The following is a 22849-nucleotide window of genomic DNA, read 5'->3' on the forward strand; positions in this document are numbered from 1 at the left end:
TAAACATTTAATGTGTTTTCAGCACTTTTCCAGTAAAGAAATATTGGAGAATGAGGTAGGAGTAAAGAATGTGGGGTGTGACTTGCAGTAAACCAATTAATGAAATAATTTTCTTCAGGTTGAGGGGCAAAATCATCCCAGATGATTGGTTTCAGCTGTGACAGAGTAAAATTCTTTTTAATGGTTTTGTGATTGGTGACGCAATTTTTATTTATTTAACTAACAGGTATTGAGTCTCTAACATACATAGAACAAAGGGCTCAGTGCTGAAAGCAATATAATTATGACTGAGCATTATTTTTCTTCTTTGGGAGCAGAAGATATTTTTGCAAAAAAAGAAAAGCTACAGGGGTTGACCTAGTGACATAGTGGGTAAATTTGCATGCTCCACTTCAGCAGCCCATGGTTTGTGGGTTCGGATCCTGGGCACAGACCTACATACTGCTTATCAAGCCATGCTGTGGCAGTGTCCCACATACAAAATAGAGGATGATTGGTACAGATCTTTGCTCAGGACCAATCTTCCTCACCAAAAGAAAAAAAAGAAGAAGAAGAAAAAAAAAGAGAAAAACTACAAAGCATTAAAAGATGTGTGCCTTAAGAGTGGTAGAATTTAAATTTATTAACTGTTTAGCATTTTAGTGGAGGGAATATATCATTCTTGCTAGAACTTCAATCAGGGAGAACTTCTTGAGAGAAGTGGTATTTCATCTGGACCATTGAGGCTTAGTACCTTTCAAATGAAGGAATGGCTACTATTTAGAAGTGGGAAAACTTTAGAAATATTTGAAGAATAAAATACATGATCTGACGGTGGTTCAAATATTACAACAACAAAAGATCTAGATTGTAACATTCTTTTTATCTCAGAAATATTAAAAGACCCAATTCAGCTTGGAAGTATTCATCTTGATTATTCTCTATAGGTAGCACTTTGGTCCTACAGCAAAACCTAGAGGCCAGAGCATTGGGGAAAGGTGTACGGGTGGTGTCACTTAATAGACTCAGTTAAAAGTTGTGACCCAGCCACTCCTGCCACGTTGCCAGGGTTGGCAAAGGTTGAGGGTTGCCTTTCCGAACTTTGACAACTTAGGCATCTTACGTGAGACTTTAAGGTGAGGTGTTTTGTTCACTTTTCTGGAGAATAAACCCATCTTTGTTCATCCCTTTGCTTTAAGAAAAGTTAAGTGTTGAAAATGTACTTGTTCTAGACTTCATGCTGGATGCTTTATGTACTTTGTCTCTTAAGGAGATAAAAAGAGCAGCCAAAGGAATCTGTATGAATTGGGAAGGCTGAGCAGAAAATTCTTTAAAAGCATTTCAGACGAATACTGACATATGAGCATAAAAAGGCATTATCTAAATTTAGGACAGACTCTTAAGAAAAAGGAGTTCCAGTCTACCTTCTTTCTCCCTTTTTAAGTATGGGAGAGTATGGGATTTGAGATTATTACGGAGAAATAATTTGAGTTACCATGAGAATAGGATGTAATGTCCGTAAAGGATGATGCTAGATTTTTTTTAAAACCTTAAGAGTGCAAAGGCCACTTGTTTTGTATCTTGCCTCTATCATATGATGCCCTTTATGAGATGCCTATCACTTAGTTCTGCAGGAATTCTTAACCATCTTCACATTCTAGGCGGTGCACTATACCCAGTGGACTAGAAAAACATGCTATCATCCCACGTTAGAGTAGGACAATGTAGGTAAGGAAACAAGTGCTTATGTGTACACATGTTGTCCCCCATCTTTTTAATGGGAAAGTCCACTTTTTGCTTTTCTCAAGGAAATCTTAACATTTAGTCATAAGACTCTCACCATAAAACAGTACCTCTAGGGAATAAAACATGAGACTAGCTAGTACAAAGAGAGAGCTCTGGCTCTGTGCCAAGCACCCTTCTTGACACTTCTAGATATTTACTTATTTAATTCTCCCAATAGTCCCACGAGGGAAACAGTAGTTCCAACCCCATTTGCAGATGAGAAAACAAACTCTAGTCATGAAACTTGCCTTAGACTCACACAGATGGCCTAACTTCAGAGGCCATGCTATTATCCGCAGAGCCGTTCTGCCATTTTCATGGGACTGAATGAGCCACAAACATTCAACTCAAGGAGTTTACAGCTGTGACCAACAACATATTTGCTGGTTGTGCAGGGATCCAGTGAGGTCAACCGAAGTGGGGTAGGGCTGCGTCTCCTCCTCCTCCAACTCTCCAGTGGTAATTAGTACCAGATCCTGCTAGGTGGCGCTCCTCACATGTGTATCTATTGTTTGCAACCACAGATGTTGAGGTCAGAAGAGTGCTTCTAAGGTAAGTTTATGACGCAGCTTTTTTTTAAAGAACCAGTGGAACCTCTTGAGAAACAAATTGACTCCTTCTTCACCCTTCTAGCCCTTTCTTGGTTACTGAGGTGCAAAGACCTAATAAAATCTGTTGAGCTAGGGTGCCAAGATAGTCAGAGAGAATCCTAAAGAATGGGGGTCTAGCCCTAGCTGGGAATTCATGAATTGTAGGAATTCATTGCAATAACCAGATACTGTGTAAATGTCCTTGGAGAAAACATTGCAAGTATAAGAACTAAGAGCTAAAAGCCTTTAAGGAGCTGGGACATGAGGGGCTAGGCAATATTGTGATCATGACTGAATCTAAGGGGAGCTAAAGAAAGACTCTTAGGAATATTGGAGAAGAGCACCCCCAAAAGATTGACATCTTTGCTGGCAAAGCAACTGGGAATACAAACTATATTCTGTGGTCACAGGCTGGGCTAGGACACTAGGGTTTCACATTTGTTGCCTTCTAGATGCCCCACCATGCTTCCTTTAAACCCTTCAGGTCTCTGAGTTGTAGTTCTCAAACTTCATCCCATATATTAATCTGCTGAGAAGTTCAAAACCTGAAGCCTGTGACCAACCTCCAGAGGTTCTGATTGAATTTGTGTAGTGCTAATTGGAACAGAGTACTTGGCCAGTCGGTGGTTCTCAACACCACCTATGATTTATTGGAATTGTAAACTCTTGGGCTCAGCCCCACAACTACTGAATCAGAAACTCTGGTGGGGTGGGGGCAGCAAACTGCTTTAACAAGCCCTCCAGGGGATCTGATGCGTTCTAAAGTTTGGAAGCCACAGGTTTAGGCTCACATTATTATAGCTCTCTAGATGATTCTAACATGCAATGAAGTTTGAGACCCACAATTTTAATGAATAAAACTACCCCACAAAGACTAGGTCCCAGAGAAGCTGCAGGCTGGTCTCTTGGTCATGCTTTCACCCTGCCTCTTAGCAAAACCATCGCTCTCCCTCCCTTTCTTAGAAACAGGAGTTCCCAGCATGAATGTGGATGGAGAAAAACATTCTTAGAGAGGTCTAGGGGAGAGGACTTAGAGTCCTAGACAACCTCTCAATGGGGTAAAAATGGTAATTAAAACGACAGCATTGAGTGACTGAGAAGATGAAAGAATGTAATCATGAGCTGATGCCAAAGACAAACTTCTGATCTTGCAAAAGATCAGGTTGGAATGAGTGAATTTTTTTTCTTCTTAATCCTTCTTGGCCTCCCTGAAGAGGACAATGGCTGCCTCAGATCTACCAGATTTCAGGGAAAAGCTGATTTGTTCTGTCTGTTTACACTATTTAACCAAACACTTTGGAATCAAGTGTTGACACAAGTCTTGCTATGAATGCCTCTTAAGAGATTGGAAGGAAAGCCCCAGTTGCAGCCCCTGCCTTATATGCAAAGATATTTGCAAGGTGAGAGACCCAAGGTGTAACTTGCAACTGGTGATGATGGCTGAGATAGCAAAGTCCTCACGTGATGGACTTAAAGACTAGCTATATGTGAGATACAACAAGAAAAACTGAAGAGATTCTGTGCAATAGATCAGATGCGCCTCTGTGAGATCTGTTTTCTGTCCTGGGAACATAAGTCTCACAGTGTTTACCATTGAGAAGGCAGAAGGAATCTCCAAAGTAAGATAAGATTGTCTTCTCTTTCAAAATTCCAAGAGTTCATTCTCATTCTTTCCTTTTTTAATGCCTAGGGTCTTCAAAGTGATACATATTTAAATCATTTTTTTTCTATCCCTGACTTGTCAATTATGAAGACTTGGGAGCCCCAAAGGCCTCGTTTTTACTGGGAGTAATTAATTTTCACTTTGTAAGTTATGTGTAAGTTTCATGTAACTTCTGTCTTTATAGATCTAGCATAGCAACTTCCAAGAGGAGTTAATAGTGATCTTTCCTTTTCAGAACAGGGTTCAGAGATCCTGAATTTTGTATGCAAGGCATTAGGGTCTCACAAGAGAGCAACCTCCCTTGGAAGAGAGAAATAAACACATAAGTATACCTGGGATTCAGCCAAAGGATGGCCACACGATCAAGGAGGAGTCTTCGGTGAGTCCACGGTCATAGGTTGTAACTCCACCTTTACCACAGCATACAAATACCAGTTTGCTCAAATATGAGGACCTGAACTGCATTAAATGCTGGAAAATAAGTTCCTACTTCAAGAAAACTAGCCACATGACAGAGCCAGAAAAGTAATTGAACAATCATGGGCTAGAACTATGATGCCTTGACTATAGTGTGTATACATAAAGAAACCAAACTCAGATACAGTTTCTAAGAAATACTTAAAAGATTCGGCCCAAAAAGTACTTCTTCAACTCTAATAGGGTTTGGGGCACAGGGAAGGTTCAGAAGGCACAATTAGGTACAAAGGTCTGGAAGTAGGAGTAATTCAAACTCTTTATCAGTAAACTAAAGCTACTTTAGAGAAGCTAGGCAGGACCTTGTAAACCTAAAGAAATTTTACTTCAATTCAAATCCACTAAAGTGTTAAACAAGAGGCTGGCATGATCAATTTTTCATGACTGGCTACAGGTTGGGTTCAAAATAGTCAAAAGGGTCACAGATCTTGATAGTTGGTTGTAGTGCTCAGCTCAAAGCTGGATAGGGTACCAGCAGTGGGGATGGAGAGAAGTGAACTTACTAAGGATGTATAAGGGAGACTAGCTGTCTTAGTTTGTTTGGGCTGCTATAGCAAAATACCAGACTGGGCAGCTTATAAACAAACATTTACTGCTCACAGTTCTGGAGGCTGGAAGTCCAAGATCAGGGTACCAGCATGGTCGTATTCTAGGGGGGGCCCTCTTCCTGGTTCTTGCTGTGTCTTCACACAGTAGAAGGGACTAGGGAGCTCTGTGGGATCTCTGATAAAAGCACTGATCTCATTCATGAGGCCTCTACCCTCATGACCTAATCACCTCCCAAAGGCCCCACCTCCTAATAAATACCATCGCATTGGGGGATTAAGATTTCAACATCTGAACCTTGGGGGATACAATCATTCAGACTATAGCAATAGTGAAGACTTGATGGTTAACTGCAGAAATGTGGAGAAGATAGTCATTGATAATACTGATACAACTGAGTGGATATGGTTGCCTTGGATGTGGGGAGAAAATGGGGTGTGTGTATGTATATGTGAGGCTCAAATAAACTTCATTTTGGATTTTTTGAGTCTAAGGTGACTGCATGATCTCTGAATAGAGATTTCCAGTAATCAGTGTATACATACCTATGAGTGAAGATCAGCGGAAAGACCTAAACTAGAGATAAACATGTAGCATGAAGGTAACTGAGAAGGTACAGAGAACAGAGAATTGCTCGGGGAGAATACGTAGAATGAGAAGTTTGGGTTGGAATGACCATAGAAAGCAACTGAAGTTCAAAGGTCAATTAGATATCAAACATCCTTGGGAATTGAGATTAGAAACTGACTGTGGGGCTAGTAAGATCGTGTTCCATAATGCAAAATGAGGGAGTTGTGATGAGAAAATCACACTGCTTCAAACATGACTTTTTCCCAGCACGTTATAGTTTTGCTCCAATAAGAGCAGTTGAAGGTGAAGTACATGAACACAGCCAAATGCAGCAAGCCATCCACGTGGTAACTTCTCTACTGCCAGGATGGCTGTCCAAGGCTGGCTCATTTTAACCAGATACTGTCTTAGAGATGCTTACGGTCATGCATCGCTTAACAATGGGGTACCTTTTGAGAAAATCATTGTTAGATAATTTTCTCATTGTGCAAACATCATAGTATATTCTTACACAAACCTAGATGGTATAGCCCACTACACACTAAGCCATATGGTGCTAATCTTATGGGACCACAGCCATATATGCTGTCCATTGTTGACAGAAACACCATTATGCACATGACTATTTTGTTTCCATGTGCATTTTTTTTTTTTTTTTGAGGAAGATTAGCCCTGAGCTAACCTCTGCCACCAATCCTCCTCTTTTTGCTGAGGAAGACTGGCCCTGAGCTAACATCCATGCCCATCTTCTTCTATTTTATATGTGGGATGCCTGCCACAGCATGGCTTGAAAAGCTGTGTGCAGGTCTACACCCAGAATCCGAACCGGCAAACCCCAGGCTGCCAAAGTGGAACATGCGAACTTAACTGCTGCACCACCAGTCTGGCCCCCTCTCATGTGCATTCTGCCCTTGCCACCCTAACTCCACAGCCTCAACCCTCCTCTATACCTCTATCAAATAACTTTCAATTTTTGAAAGAGCTGTTTCAATAGTTTAACATATTTGTTTTTTGTTAAGAATTCATGTCGTTGACTCTATGTATGTTTTTTTTTAAGGGCTGTTAATATTTTTATAAGCGTCTGGTTCAAGTTGTGTAAGGATTGAGCATTCTGCTGCAATACTTATAGAAGCACTATTAGTGCATAATTTGGCAGCGTGTGAGGTGTCTTTTTAGGAAAACGCATCACAGAGCAGAAATGTCTATATAGAGAAAAGAAACGCAGCTTTCCATCAGGATCAAGTTAGATTTAGATGAAGAAGACATAAAATAATATTAAGAGTCAAGGAAAAAAGTCCTGCAAAAATCCATCCAGTGAAGTGTGTATGTTGTTGAGAGGGAGATAAAGTCTTAAGTTTCAGGAATAGCAAGATAGAAGTGGGGTCACTACACGATGGGGTCACTAATGTAGTGAATAAAGTTCAGAGTCCTATCAGAGGCTCTGACAAGACCCAGGTGAGTATCCTAGTCATTATGCCACTTTAAGTAGGCTGCAAAGGAACCACCAAAGAAATCATATAGGGAGGGATTGATCAGAATCAGGGTGTGAGGTCAGTTTCCTCAGTGGGTGCTCAGGAAACACCCCGCATATCCGAAGCCTCAGCGCTCACACCCAACTGAAGTTTCCAGCCAAACGTAACCCGCACTTACCCAAGAAGCGAACTTTTTCCTAGTGCATCAGCACTTCTTAACCAAAGAAAGAAATGTAACCAGACTCTTAATATTTTTGTATTGAACATGTAAAATCTATGCAGTATCATTTGTATTGTTTGGGAGAAACTGTTTTATAGTAACAGCTACGTGATTCTACTTTAAAACATACAACTGAGTCACTGATTTAGATTTGTGATTCTAAGAGATCCAAATATATACAAATTATTGCGATATTTAAGAACTTCAGGTTCACTATTTTTATAAGCTTAATTTATCACTTACAAGAATTTCCATGCTTAGGGAGTTTTCTTTTTTAAGTCAAACAATTAAAGTATTCAAGGAAACTGGCTATATTAAACTGATAACTAAAGCCTGACTACATGCAAGGGTTTAGCTTTATAAATGCGATCAAACATAAGGCCTTTGGGGTAAAGTTTGCTAGAATTATATAGCAAGACTAAAGTCTAAAGGAGACATATATTTGAGTTTGCTTTTATAAATACAAAACTTCCAAATAGTCTAAGTGCCGTTGAGGCATCCGCTGCCCCAAATTCGTATGTTACATAGGAAGGTCCAGGATGGAGCCATGGGAAACAACAATACTTCAAGAGTTTTGAAAGAATGAGACAAAGCACGTTTAGATAAGAAGGAAGCAAAGGATGTGTGTGTTCTGTACTTGATGGTAGCTTTCCCTTGAAACCAATCATTTTAAAGATGAAATCAGGCTTTTACGGGGCTGAAATTAAAATCTTGGCTAGGATGTGCTCTCATCTGGAGTTCAGGGCCTTCCAAGCTCATTTACATTATGAGCAGAATTCCGTTCCTTGAGGTTGTAGGACTGAGGTCCCCATTTTCTTATTGTCAGGTAAGGGTTGCTTTTAGCTCCTAGAGGCCACTCCCAGATCCATGGCACATGTCCCCCATCCATCTCCCAAGCCTCCAATCTCTCACAGAGAATCTTTCTCCCCACCAAGGACGCAGCCCTCTTTAAGGGCTCAGTTAATTAGGTCAGACCTATTTAGGGTAAGCTTCCTCTCAAGGTCAGCTGATTAATTACATCTGCAAAATCCCTTCACTTTGGCACCCAGACTAGTGTCTGACTAAAACACTGGGAGAAGGTATGGAGGAGCGAGTAGGAATCTTAGGGGCCTTCTCAGAATTCTGTCTACCATAGTGTCATTCAATATCTTCCTCCTTTGGGGCAGAGCTTACTTACTGAGGGAGTCCAATGAGGGAAGGGAATAAGGAAAAATCTTTTCTTGGCATTGCCCAGAGTAACTCTGTCTTTATTCACTGGCATCACTCCAAGATTAACTTTCTCAAGGTTATTTGAAAGGCTTGACGATGCCACAAAGATGGTTAGAATGGAGGAGAAGATTTTCAGGTGAGGCTCAGCCATGTGAAATGGAGCTGTCTTACTAAGAATATAGGCCTGGATTCTCTGTGGTTCTATCACTTTATGACTTCTCCTAACTTGGAGCAGATAATAAAGAAGACCAAGGCTTATCCATGCAGGACTAAAATTAAATGAAATGTTCCTGGCACATAGAGCTTGGATATAAATATTGGTTTCTTCCTACTCTCTCTTTCCAGGAACTGCCAGTTTTGAGAATTCCTTTGGTTTGCAGCTTATAGATATTATAGTCATTTTTTGTCCTTAAATCTAAATAGTCTAGGAAGCAGAGATATCTGAGTTCTTCTCCACCATTTTTCCTTGGCTAACATTGCTCCCTCCATAGCTTCACCTCTAGCCTCCCAGCACAATCCCCCTTCAAAAAAAAAATCATTGTAAATCCCACATTCAGCTGGTCACATTGGGTCTTCCAGACCCTGATTTTAGGACAAGCAATGTATCAAAATTAGCTTTAGCTATGAGTAACAGTAAAAAAAATAATAATAACGACAGGTTAAATAGGATAGAAACTTATTTTACTCATCTAATATCTGGTAGGCACAGTGAATTCTGGGACCCAGACTCCTATTTCTTGTTTCTCTGATGTGTAGCTTCTGTCCTATAGAATATTTGACCTAATTTAGCTGTCAGAGCTCCTGCTATTATGCTATATTGAAACCAGGCTCTAGTCAAGTCTATTTATAAAGCTGCTTTCATCTCAAAGCTAATAGTCTGGGCAATCCCTTATAGCATTTGGTACCAGTCTCTTAACAAGTGTACCTCCAGGTCCTAAAAGATGTCCTAATTATCAGATGACTTTAAGAGAGGAAACAGGTTTTCTGATTCCTTCTTTTACATAAAGACGCGTATCCTCCAGTGATAGCAGCAAGAAGGTTTTAATATCTTGATAATGTGGATTTATTATTGAAAAAATTTCTCTTTCCTAAGTAAGGACATATATGATAATATATAGAGATCAATGATCTTCAAGTTTTATGATAAACATCCTGTTAACAAAAGTTGAATATGTGTCTCAGTATCAATTAGTTACCACTAATATGTATATTATTAAACAAGAGAAATCAAAGGGGCATAAAAATGTTCTTTATTTCTCATTACCCTGTAACTCATCTGTACCACCTCTACCACCAGCCTGGTTGCCCACTCCCTTATTTAGGAAGGCGGTGCTCTTGACTCTGGCCAAAAGCCTGCCTGTGGATGAGCAAAGGAAGGAAAGGATACTCATTTAGAGAAATTTCTTCTTGTTACCATCTTGCTCCTATGTGTGTTTTATATAGCCTTTCATGTAATGCTCACACATGCACAAAAGATGGCTATAGCTGTTTTTTTTTTTTTTTTGAGGAAGATTAGCCCTGAGCTAACATCTGCTGCCAACCCTCCTCTTTTTACTGAGGAAGACTGGCCCTGAGCTAACATCCATGCCCATCTTCCTCTACTTTGTATGTGGGACGCCTACCACAGCGTGGCTTGCCAAGAGGTGCCATGTCTACACCCGGAATCCGAACCAGCAAACCCCTGGCCTGCGAAGTGGAATGTGCACAGTTAACCGCTGTGCCTCCGGGCCAGCCCCTCTAGTTCTTATTTCACAGATGATGCTCAGTATTCAGTGGCTTGCTGAGGGTCATGGCAGTTACGTGGCAGAACTGGAACCAGAACCCACTTTAGTTTAACTTTATCAGTTTGACATGATGCTCTTCTCAATGTGTGACCTTTGGCCAAAATCCAAACTTCATTTGCTCAGGGTCACAACTGATCCCAACTAAAGTCAGTCCATTTGTTTTGCCGAGGATATTCTGTTGCTAAAACAGATAGGGCTTGTCCCTGTGTTGGAATAGGTGGGGTAAAGGTGACCTCTTAAGTTTCTGTTGGGATTCTTACCTAGGAGAATTATCTCCCTTGAGAAAAAGTAAAAAACCAAAAAACCAAAAAAAACCCTGATATGTTGGATTTAGATAAGCATTGATCTACAACAATGACAACAGAAGGGCAGCTGTACTGTCACTGAAAGCAGCCATAATGTTTAAATGTTTAATTCTTAAATATTTATGCTTTAAGTAAGGACAGAGTTGAACATATATATATATATATATATATATATATATATATATATGTATGTATATATTTTGTGTCTCTGGGTGAGGAAAATTGGTTCTGAGCTAACATCTGTGCTAATTTTCCTCTATTCTATGTGGGATGCCACCACAGCATGGCTTGACGAGCTGTGCTAGGTCTGCACCCAGGATCTAAACCTGCAAACCCAGGTCACTGAAGCAGAGCACATGAACTTAACCACTATGCCACCAGACCGGCCCCACAGTTAAACATACAGACTTCCAGACCTCTTAGAGTCGTGAGACATAATCCAGTGAAAGCTAAGCCCCTACTCTAATAGAACAGCCTTGGAGACAGGAAGCCACGGAGAAGCTGGACCTTCCTGGAGAATAGTAACAATGAAGCTGATCGCAAGCCACAAGGGCTCTCTACTCCTTTCTGAAATGAGATGAGGTGGTGGTCTACTGCAGCAGAAGGGTCCGGAAGTAACAGATATGACCTCGTTTGGACCAGCTACATTCATCCCACGTGGAAGCTGAGCGTGTGCTACCATGGTGAGGAGACATATGGCTGACAAATGCGATAGGACTGTTAAAGTTCATGAAATACGCTGTGACACATTGATAATTTTGTTCTTGACAGTAGGGGGGGAGAAACACATTTCTTCAGGAATTTTTTAATCAAGAGCTTTCCTATGTAAAAATCTAACAATTTAAAATGATCTGTGCTCCCTCTCATGTTGTGACTATAGGCCTGTAAAAGTACCTCATGACAAATTGTAATGCAAGCTTGAGAAATTTTCTCTTATAAACTGGCAAAATATTTAGTTAACATTTAATAGAAGTAAAGAAGTATCATGAAATTTGGCTGTGATTCAGATCCCAGATCTGTAATTCTCTATATTGAGTGTCTGAGTTAACTCCTTAACCTCTAAATTGTCAGCTTTATCAGCTGTAAAATGTATTCTGATACTACTACCTCAAAGGATTGTGGGAAATATATACAGATATAAAAAAAGCTTAGCACATCATATAGTGCAATTTCTAGAATTATTTTAAGTTAAAACATTTTGCCTTCCAGAATTAACAATTTACTATTTCCTTAAAAATCTAAGATGGGCTTTAAGAGATGTAAAATATGAGAATTTTGTTTGATGTTTCACTCTTTGATTCAAAGATTATGAAGATCTCCTGTCAAAATGAAATCATGAATTATGAAAGCTCGGGATGGTAAGAATAAATGAGCAAATAATTGATAAAATCTTCCTAGAAGTTGACTGCATCAAGGGTTAGAAGAGAGAAAGGAGGACTGGGTAGAAAAAAACTGAGTGGAAAAGGAAGCTGGTACGGCTGAGGAAAGGAGGGACACACAGGAATGACTATGGTCTATGAAGGAAAGGGGAGAGTAAGACGATGGAGTGGGGCGTGGGTGTGGGAGAGTTTGTTTGAGATAAAAGGAAAGGATGTATTTAAGATTCCATGGGGAGACACCAAGTTTTGGAAGATCAGATAGCAAATAGAAGGATTCTCCTTGGTCTATCCACAGTAAAAAAAAAAAAAAAAAGCGAAAAACAGAAAGGAAGAAAAATCACTGCAGTTTGGTTAGCTGGGAATTGATTGATGCCATGGAAATCTTCCAGAGACATAACTATCAAAACTGGAGAAGCTGGGCAGATTTCCTCTTCACTGGGGTCAACTCTGAACTATCTGGGATTATCCCCTCACCGCCCACCTGTGACACATTCCTCAGTCAGGCAGTTATTCCCATGCTTGATTTTCTATCTAAAGATAATGTGATGATCCCTTCCTTCAGCAAACATTCTGGAAACTAACAATCAGGCATTGTTCTCTAGTGAAACTATTTAATCGTTTAAGAAACACAATGAGATTCTAGGGGAATGGCTTGTAGGATTTCTTTCTGTGAAATTGTTAATATATAAATGAAGTTCATTAAAAAAAAACTTATTAAGGGCCTACTATGTAGTAGGAGCTACTATATAAGACCTTGGACACATAACAAAGAACAAAACCTTCATCCATCCAAAGAGATTGAAATTCCTGACCAAGGTAACTGGCTATTCAGCATTTTCTAGGAGCTCATTAAAATGCAGATTAAGACTCCACCCTAGATCTATGGACTCAGAGACTCTGGGGGTGGGGCTCCGAAGTCCAGTGATCTCAGATGATTTTAGTGTTCACTGCAGTTTGATAGCCACTGCCCTATGTTTACTATATAGATATGATTTGAAACTTTACAGGCTTCCTACCTGATGATGAGAGGAAGGACAGAGGGAGCCGCTGAACAGATAAAAGCCTTGCAGTCTTCAGTTCTGGCTGTGTTCCCTAAAGGAAATATTTAGGATTACAAAGAAAGGTGAGCTTTTCTCTGAAGATTATTTCCTTCATCACGGTTTTCTTTAAATACCTAAATTTGATCTTAGTGTTTATGGAAGTTTAAAAATATATAGATATGCAATGTATAGAAGAATAAGGGAGAAAGCCAGGACAAAGGAAAAATACAATGAGGAAAAACAAGGGTAGGCATGAATTTAGCACATAGACAACATACTGGGGAAACAAATGACTTTCTAACTTTCCATTGCCATGGTTTTTGTAAAAATATTTAACCTCTATTCTCTCTGTCCTCTGATTTCTCCTTTGTGCTGTTTTTATTTAAAATTAAAAAAAAATACTTATTGAGCATCTAGCATCAAATTTAGACATGGGGAATCTAAGGAACTTAGTTTCTTGTGGATGAAGAGTGGCTAACAGGTAACTTGTTCATACATAAAAGTAGTTAGATACAAAGAAAATAAAATGATATGAATGGTGGGTATTTCCAATTGGCTGATTAATAGGCCTCTCTGAGGAAGTGACCTTTGAGCTGAGAATTGAAGAAAAGAAAGGAGCTAGAATGGCAAAAGTGTAAGAGAAAAGCATTGGCAGCTGAGGAAGCAAAAAGGGCGCAGAGGAATTCGTTGTAACTGGACCTGACAATGGTCGGGGAAAGTTATAGATGAGATTACACGTAGGCAGAAGGCCAGACTATCTAGAACTTGGTTAGCCATTTGGATTTTCTCCTAGATGCAATGGAAAGCTTTTAGAAACCTGATTTAGGTCATAAATAGTATTCTGGTTCTTGAGCTGAGAAGAGTTGGAAATGAGAGGGGCGCGGGGCTGAATACAAACTAGTTGAGACAATGAAATGACGGTGGTTTAAACTATAGTTCTAAATGAAGGAATTTTAAAGTGACTTTTAGGAAAAAAGGTATTAGTTGAAATCCAGAACAGTGCTTTAGATATGTTAACTTGGAGTGCTTATTAGACATTTAATTGCAAATAAGTTGGAAGTGCTGTGTCTAGGCAGAAGAGTGAATTGAAGAGTTCTTACTTAAACTTTTGGAAATAAATGTGATTACCTAGGGAGAGAAGGAGAAGTAGAATAAGGGACTAGAACTGACCCTTGAAGCCCCTCAAAACTCGAGGTTCTAGAGGATGGGAAGCCAGAAAAGGATGATGCAAAATAGGCCAGTAAAGTAGGAGGGATATCAGCTATAAGATCTTGATAGCAAAGAGAACAAAACATTCCAGAGACGGGGTCGAGGTCAACTATGTTAACTGCTGCTGAAAGCTCAAGACAGATAAAGCCAGGAGTGGCCACTGAATTTGGAAACTTAACAATATTTTTGTGACTCATTAGTTGTTTTCAGTAGAGTAGTCCAGGAGATGTTCAGGCAGGCCAAGACAAAAGAAGGTACCTACAAGGGAGTTCAAGGACCCACTCAGTAAAAAAGAATTGGAGCAAATTCAAAGCCAAATGACAAATAGGAAATATTTGCAATTTGTATAATAACAAGGGGATAATCTTTTCAATGTATAAATGTGTCTTAAAATTAAGGAAAAAGACCAAAAACCTGGCAGAAGAAAACAGGTAAAAGGCTTTAAACACAGGGTTCACAGAAAAAGGAACAAAAATGACTCAAACATATGCAAATAATAGCTTTATTCATAATAAAGTAAATGCAAGCTGAAAATATATAACAATACCATTTCTCATCTATCAAGCAGGCAAAAAGTTTGATATCTTTCTCATATGTTGCTTTGAATGCAAAATTGTACAACTCCTGTGGTTGGGAATCAGGCAAAATGTACGCAAAATTATAGCTGTGTTTACTAGCAATCCCATTTCTAGGGAATATGCTTTCTAAAACCATGGTTCTATAAACTTTGGTCTCAGGATTCCTTTGCACTCATATTATTGACGGACGACCCCAATAAGCTTTTGTTTGTGTGTTATATGTATTGTTACTCTATTAGAAATTAAAACTGAGTTTTTAAAAAATATTAGTTTATTAAAAATAAACAACATTTTGATGAAGAAAGTTTTCTGAACAATTATTGGCAAAGCATAGTTTGATAGTTTTGCAAATCTCTTTAATTTCTGGTTTATCAGAAGATGATTATTTTCTATCCTTTCCTATATTCCATTTATCGCAATTTATGTTAGTTCATATATATGAAGAAGCTCTGTCCTCACACAAATAATTAGTTGGAAAAAAGAAAGCGCATTCGAATAGCTTTTTCAGATAATTGTGCGTGTGTGTTTTTCTGTAATCTTATCAATGAACATTTTGTCCTCTGTTACATTAAAATCTATTAGTCTATCTTATACTTTGCATCCACTTTACCCTTGTATAATTTTGTAACATGCATTGGTCATCTGGAAAATATCAGTTCACTGAGTTTGCAGATTTTCCAAATGTTGACAGATTTCATTATACAATAGTAAAAAATTACATTTGTTACGATCAACACCAATTTCATGAGAAAGACTAAATATTGGGAAGCTGTCAAACTTAAAATAGTGGATGCACATTTTCCAAAACGCTAATTTTTGCTTCAAAGCTTAAATTTTATCATTGGCAACTAATACTTAGTTGGTTTCCTTGAAATGACAAGGTCACTTTAGTAGCGTTTGAGAAAATGTCTTCCAAGTCGCTATATCTGAATGACTGGGGTTTGTCTCACTTGTTCTTTCAGCTAAAAAATGTTCTGTGAAAAAAGTGGCTAGTATGTTTTGCAACTCCAAAAATCATAGAAAATGCTTTTCTTGAAACAACCATTATATTTCCATACACAACATAAATGCTTTATGCACACTTTCCATTTTGTCACCCAGAATATTAAATAAACCCTGCACTCAAGGGTTGAGATTTAATATTTTACTTCATCAAGAAATACTATTCTTAAGTAAAATGAAACTTTTTTTTAACTGGGAGTATGCAAGTATGTAAAGATTAAAAAATACGATAAATGACTATAGTACCGTTTGATGCTATTTTCTTGATTAATGGTACGAGCCAGCAGTTTTATCTACGGTCAGCGCAAACGTCAACACTGAAAAAAGCAAATCAGGTCTCGAGAATGCCGCTTGGAAAACTGCTGCTTTAATGCGTACCCTAACCAAATAACAAAAATCATCATATATACGATTAGTCAACTTCAGAGTTATAAAAATGTTTTTCGTATCTTAAAAGTTAAAAAAGAAGGAATGAAAGGACAGGAGGTCTAGTTAACGGTCAAGAAAGTTTGGGTGGGAGTGAGCGCATGAGAGGTGGAGGATGCTACTGAATCCAGAAATGAAAGTTTGGGAGTTCTGAGATCTGTCAGGTCAGTTCCTTTCAAGAGATAACTGTCAAAAGAGCCGGTTAAGGAAGTGGATTGGGGACAAACGCACACACAATAGAGGATTTGAGAAATGAATACTTGGTGTTTTGGCTCACCCAACAATGGCTGGAGATAGGCTTAGACGAGGAAACTAAGTCAACTAAGGTAATTCTTTACTGGGGAAGCGTTTCCCAAATTCAGTAGGTAATACATTTTAAGAATATATTTAAAATGTTTCTAGAGAAAAAGTAGAATTGTTGCTCAAAGTTAATCAGAATTGTCTGGAAATGAGGATGCAGGGGATAATAGGTCCCTTGTTCTGTTTCCTTAAAAGAAAATCCAGAGAAGATGCAATTTCCCTTTCGTGTTTTTGCAAACTTTTTATTTTTCGGGGGAATCATTTTTATTTTTTTAACCAATATCCTTTAAGGACCAGTTCTCTGGCGAGGCAGGCCTTGAACCCTGGGTGTGAAATTTGTGGTGCCTCACCCTTAAGCGCATGCGCACCTAAGGAGCCTGGACGTGAGCACTTCCTTAAATTTGGCACCCAAGCACCTCTTATTTAAGGTGGCACTCAAAAGAGGCCCTCACTTTCTGGCTCATGCACGCACCGGGAAAGTGAGTGGTTCCTTAAATTTGCGCCCAGAACGTCTAACACCAGGCTTTCGTCACTCTAGTCCCGGAAGTTCCTCCAATGCTTATTAATACACTGTGCCTTCTGTTGATCATCTTGATCATCTTTTCCTTTCTTCTTTTTTCTTTTTTTAGTGACTTACAGGGAAGTGGGGCGCAGTGCCTCACTTGTGACTAAGTTCTAGTCAATAGCTCAAAATTCTCAGAAAACTCGAGAACCCCTCTAGTCTTAGAACATTGGTATAACTTCTTGTGTCTCCTTCCCCGAGCTAGCGGCTGCCAGAGGTTTGCTGGATTGGAGGAGTCCGGGATGCGCTGACCCCCTCTCCTGCTTGACCGTAGACCCTGAGCTTGACGAGTGCGTCGGCCCCAGAACGCTGCCGCTCTTCTCTTGTTCAGAGTACAGGGAAGTAGTATTATTCCACATCAGCAAGAGCCCATCTTCAACCAGGGACTCCTGCTGCCATGTCCAAAAGGCTCAGCCCCCAGTTACAGCAAAAGATCCCAGAAGATGCCTACTGTGAGAAACACCTGGAACCGCTGCTGCTGTTCTGTGATGACGACCAAATCATACTTTGTGGCAAGTGCTTCCAGTCCCAGGAGCATAGGCATCACGTGGTGTATGGAGTGCAAGAGGCCGCAGAGAATTACAAGGTAAGCTTCATGCAGATGCCAGAGCCCTCTGGCGCTCTGGCTGCCTCTTCTTATTTATTAACTTATTTATTTGGGGGCAGATATTCTGATCCTCCTGACCATTCCCTTAGTTGATGTTTATCAAAGAGTATTAGGGGCCGGCCTGCTGGCCCAGAGGTTAATTGTGCACCTTCTGCTTAGCACCACCTCCACCCCTCCCTTCGCTGGTTCAGATCCGGCTGCAGACCTGGCCCCACTTGGCAAGCCATGCTGTGGAAGGCATCCCACATGTAGAGTAGAGGAAGATGGGCAGGATGTTAGCTCAGGGCCAGTCTTCCTCAGCAAAAAGAGGAGGATTGGCAGCAGTTAGCTCAGGGCTAATCTTCCTCAAAAAAAAAAAAAAAAAAGAATATTAGCAAGTATTCTATATAGACCTTCAACTTCAAGGCTAAGAAGACATATTGTCAGGGCTGCTGGCCCCATAATTGTCTAACGTTAGGAATCCAACTGTTCTAAAGCAAGTACTTTACCTGGAATTCTGTGCTATATTTCTTCACAGATGTTATTCCAGAAGATATCAAACACGTTGAAGGAGAAACTTGAAGTAGTTAAAAGCATGTTGGCTGATGAGCAAGAAAGAATGGTGATGATTCAGATCAGTGCTTATCTTGATTCTTAGGGGGGAAGTTACTTATAATGTTGGATAACAAATAATATAAACAAAGACAAATGACAAAGCAGGAAAAAATATTTGAAATCCATAAGAGGGAAGAGTGTTGATTTCTTAAGGTGTAAAGAGCTCTTAAAAGTCAATAAGCAAAAGACTAGAAACTCAGTAGAAAAATGATCAAAAAAATGAGTTCACAGAATGGAAAATGCAGCTATCTTTTGAAGAAGATCCTGAACTTTGCTCATGCTAAGAGAAATACAAATTAACTGTATTAAATTTGTCAGTGAGATGGTATTTGCAACCTTATTGGCAAAAATCATAAACATGATCACAGTTTATAATGATGCCCTAAGAGAATGAACATTTCATGTATTTTTGGTGGCCATATAAATCCTGAAACCATTTAAAGGGCAGTTTAAGGATTACCATCCAAATTGAGGGCTCGCCCTCGTTTATGTACACGTTTCACTTCTGATTTCAAGCCCTCTCTTCGTATATAACTCTATTCTGTGATAGATAGCCCAAATTCTGAGTCGTCTCTCTTCCAGTTTTTAAAGAAAATGAACGTCCAGTTGAGGCTGGTAGAGGAGGAGAATTTCCTGCTTGTTCAAAAATTTTTAAACTGATCATTGTTTTTTTTTTCAGCCCAAAGAACCATATATTCAACAAATGTTGGGGTCCCACTCTGTGCCAGGAACAATGCTGGGTACCGGGGATTTAGCAGTGGGAAAAACCAGTTCTGTCTTTGTGCAATTGACATTCTAGTGGAGATAAACAAAATAAATAAAATGTATAGTATATTACATGTTAAGTGCTATAAAAAATTTTTTCAAGAGCAGGAAAGAGTGATGAGGTACACTTTTAAACAGAATGATCAGGACCTCGTCATTCAGAAAGTAGCATTTAAGAAGATCCAAGGAGGTGAGGAATTGAGCCATGCAGTCTTGGCAAGAATGTTCTAGGTAGAGGGAAGGGCAGGTACAAAGGTCTTCAGACTGATGTGTACTTGCTTGTGGCTGTATAAAGGAAGTGGAGACTAGAAGATGGTATCGGGAGATAAAGGGGCCAAATCATCTAGGGCTGTCGACTTTAAATTAAATAAAGAAACCACTGGAAAGTTTTGAACAGAGTGACATCACCTAAATTCCATTTTCAGAGAAACACTCTCACTGCTGAAGGGAGAACAGACCATAGGAGGGTGAGAGTAGAGGTGGAGGTCTGAAAGACTGTTGCAGTAATCAGAGACAAGTGATGGTGAACTAGTAGGTAGTGGTAGAGGTGGTAAATGTCAGGTTCTTGATAAATGTTGAATCCATCAAGTCTCATGAGATTAAATAGCATCACTAAGCTGACTACTCCTAGAGTATGTCTCCAGCTCAGACTTCCAAATGATACGCTTTCATGTCCAACGTCCTACTTGGCATCTCTTCTTGGATGTCTCCATTGACTAAACAAAATTAGCATATTCAAAACTAAGCTCCTCATGCACTCCCCACCTCTGGAATCTATCCCTTCCACAGTTTGCCTGTCTAGGTTTTGGCAAATCCATTCTTCTAGTTATTTATTCTAAAAACCTTAGTCACCCACTGATTCCTCTTTTTTCACACACCCTGTTCAAAGCATCAGCAAATGCCATTGGCATTACCTTCCAATTCTCCTGGTCTCCTTTTTGGTCACTGAGGTTGTAGATTCCTCGGTTAAGTCAATCAACATTCCTGTGTTTTCATGTTCTAAATTTGTGTTGATGTCTTGGCTGATCTCGACTCCGAAATTCCATTTATATTGATGCCTTTTATTTCTTCTCCTGTACTTTATATGTTTTTGTTTTTATATGGGAGTTAGAGATGGAAAGAGAAATATTTATGGTCAATCTGTGATATTTAATCTGAAGTCTATCATCTATTTCTATGATGAAGGAAGAGGAGCAGAATTTTAAAGAGATGATTGAGTCTGAATATAGGCTTATGTTCCGGTTGATGATTGAAGAGAAAGAGGTGAACTTCCGGGGCCTTCATGGGTATGTATTCAACCTGAACTTGAGAGAACCTAGTCTGAATCAACTGACTGAGTTTGCTGCAGAGCTAAAGGAGAAGTTCCAGGAAACGCTGCAGGTGAGATATTCAAAATGGCATCCTCACAATATTTGGGAAATGAGAGAAAGAAGAGCTGAACATTGTCAGTTCTAGAATAAGACAACCACGTATGATTAAAAAGAATGTATATATTCACCTAGCAACTCTATTTCTGAGAATTGATCTTGTAAATATACTTATATGCATATAAAAAGATGCATGGATAAGGGAATGCTGTGAAATCGTTTGAGTGTAGAGCCATGGCTTAGAGGTAATCTTTGAAGCCAGATTGATGAGGTTCATATCTGAGTATCTGCTATTTACTAGCCTCTAGGTGGCCTTGGACATATTGCTTAACCTCTGACTCAGTTTCCTTAGCTGTAATATGAGGATAACAATGGCCCCTAGTTCACAATGTTGTGATGATTGAGTGAGAAATCTATATAAAGCTCCTTAAATAGTATTTGTACATATTACACACTTGATAAGTGTTAGGTATCATTATTACTATAATATTTATTGATAGCAAGTGACTAGATGCAACCTATACCCATTGAAATGGGACTCATGAAATATATTGTATTATGTACGTACAGTGGAATTCTCTTCAGCATTTAGAAAAGATAACATGGATCTATGGTACAAATAAGGAATGTTCTCCAAGAGCATATTATTTATTAAGAAGAAAGCAAGTTGTCAGATCAGCAATAGTATAATAGGATGTCATTTGTGTTAAGGAAATAAATAACATGAACATGTGCTTATGTGCCTAGGTGGAGCATCTTTGTGAGGATGTAAAGGAAACTGGTATCAGTGGCTTGATTAGCTATTTCATCCCTATTGACTGAATTTAATTTTTAAATAAATTATAATAAATCAATTTTAATTTAACAAAGGAATTAGGAAACTTTCTGAAAAAAGCTGCCCAGCAAAAACAATGTGATCTGTTGTTGGTCCAGGTTGTTAACTGAGTAAGTGGACTGCATTCCTACCATCCACATCAGCATAACTGTGTTAAGTGTCAAAGAATCAAGTTTCTACTGAGGTGTCCTGCTTGACACAGGGGGATATCCTGGCCTTCCTAATTGTCTGTTTCTGGGGTGGCTGGCAGTAAAGGGCGTTTTTAAAGAAATAGTTGAATTGGCAAAGAAGAGAAATTGCTAGTAGTTGAATAGTAATAAGGAGATGCTTCTGCAGAGACTGAACGATCTGGGGAGAGAGAATCTGAATAAACTGAAGGAGAGCGAGACCAGGCTCTCTGAACAGATCTGCAGTCTCCAACAGATCCCTGTAGAGTTAGAGAAGAAGTGTGGGGAATCCAACTCAGCACTGCTCCAGGTAAGACTTATTGCAGTATTTGAGAAATGAGAAGTGGACAGTACTCATCAGGGGTCACTTCCAAAACAATATCCAGTGATCTTCAATCATGTGGAAAGGCTACATAGCTATTTCTCAGTCACCAAAAGCATTATGACATCATAAAATCATAGTACGTGTACATCTCCTTCATGATATGAATGCTCACCTTAAAATTATCAATAGTAAGTTTGAACTGAGCTATCCCTTAATAGGGTAAATAATTGCTTAGTCAAATTATTATACATCCATGCAATAGAATGTTCTGCAACCATAAAAAAGAATGAAGCAGCTCTATAGGGATTAAAAGGTTATTTTCAAGATTTCTTAAGTGAAGAAAACGTGCAGAGCCACTTTTCGTTTTTTGGAGAATATGTATACATATGTGTAGACGTATTTGCTTATTAATATTCAGACGGCCTCTGGGAAGATGAACACAGACATTGTAATCTGCAGTACCTTCGGGAAACAAATGGGAGCCTTATTTATGTAGTATTGTGTATTTTAAATTTTATACAGTAACATGCATTGCTTTTTCGATAAGTAAATTCTGATCTTTTCAAGACTCTATCCATTTGCCTCTGCCAGGCTCATATTTGCAATGTGAGTGCTTTTATTTGAGAAGCCCCTACACACAAACCCTTAGGTTCTGTTCTAGAGCCAAGCCTGGTTCCAGGTAGGTGTCACCCAGTTATACTCGGTTCCTGAGCTGGCTCCCTGCCCTCCGCAGCCCAGCAGGCCCCTGCGTCTGCTTAGCCTTTTGCCACCACCAGTAGAGAAAGCAAACAGATGAGCAGAATTTGAATGAAGAGTGTTCTGAATAAGATGGCCAAGGCGAGGTGCAGAAAATATTTCCCTTGGGAATATAGCAATGACCTCAAGCGTTTTACTGACTTTTCCTATTCGGTATTAAACCTTGCCATCTGAGAATTAACACCACAAGGCTGAAGAAATTACATGGAAATCGTTTCATTATTCTAAGAGAAGATATTTTCGTGAGCACAGTTCACAAAAGATTAGCTCACATACCCAGGGGTAACCTTATCTCTTTATTTTCCCCCATAGAATGCAAGATATTCTTTGGAAAGGTAAG

The 22849-nt window shown here is 39.3% G+C and overlaps 1 protein-coding gene across 2 annotated transcripts in view; it reads left to right on the top strand.

Annotated features, from left to right (window-relative positions):
- The window catches only part of TRIML2 (tripartite motif family like 2), a 66102-nt gene that overhangs the window by 37397 nt on the left and 5856 nt on the right, over positions 1–22849 (top strand). For both annotated transcript variants that reach the window (XM_070598298.1, XM_008527435.2), the window contains 7 exons: positions 4253–4396; positions 12984–13099; positions 17299–17679; positions 18218–18301; positions 20245–20439; positions 21598–21738; positions 22822–22844. In XM_070598298.1, coding sequence (XP_070454399.1) covers positions 17491–17679; positions 18218–18301; positions 20245–20439; positions 21598–21738; positions 22822–22844 — 632 coding nt within the window. In that variant the 5' untranslated portion in view covers positions 4253–4396; positions 12984–13099; positions 17299–17490. The remainder of the gene's footprint in view (positions 1–4252; positions 4397–12983; positions 13100–17298; positions 17680–18217; positions 18302–20244; positions 20440–21597; positions 21739–22821; positions 22845–22849) is intronic.

This window comes from Equus przewalskii, chromosome 28 (assembly GCF_037783145.1).
Source record: "Equus przewalskii isolate Varuska chromosome 28, EquPr2, whole genome shotgun sequence".
Lineage (NCBI taxonomy): Eukaryota > Metazoa > Chordata > Mammalia > Perissodactyla > Equidae > Equus > Equus przewalskii.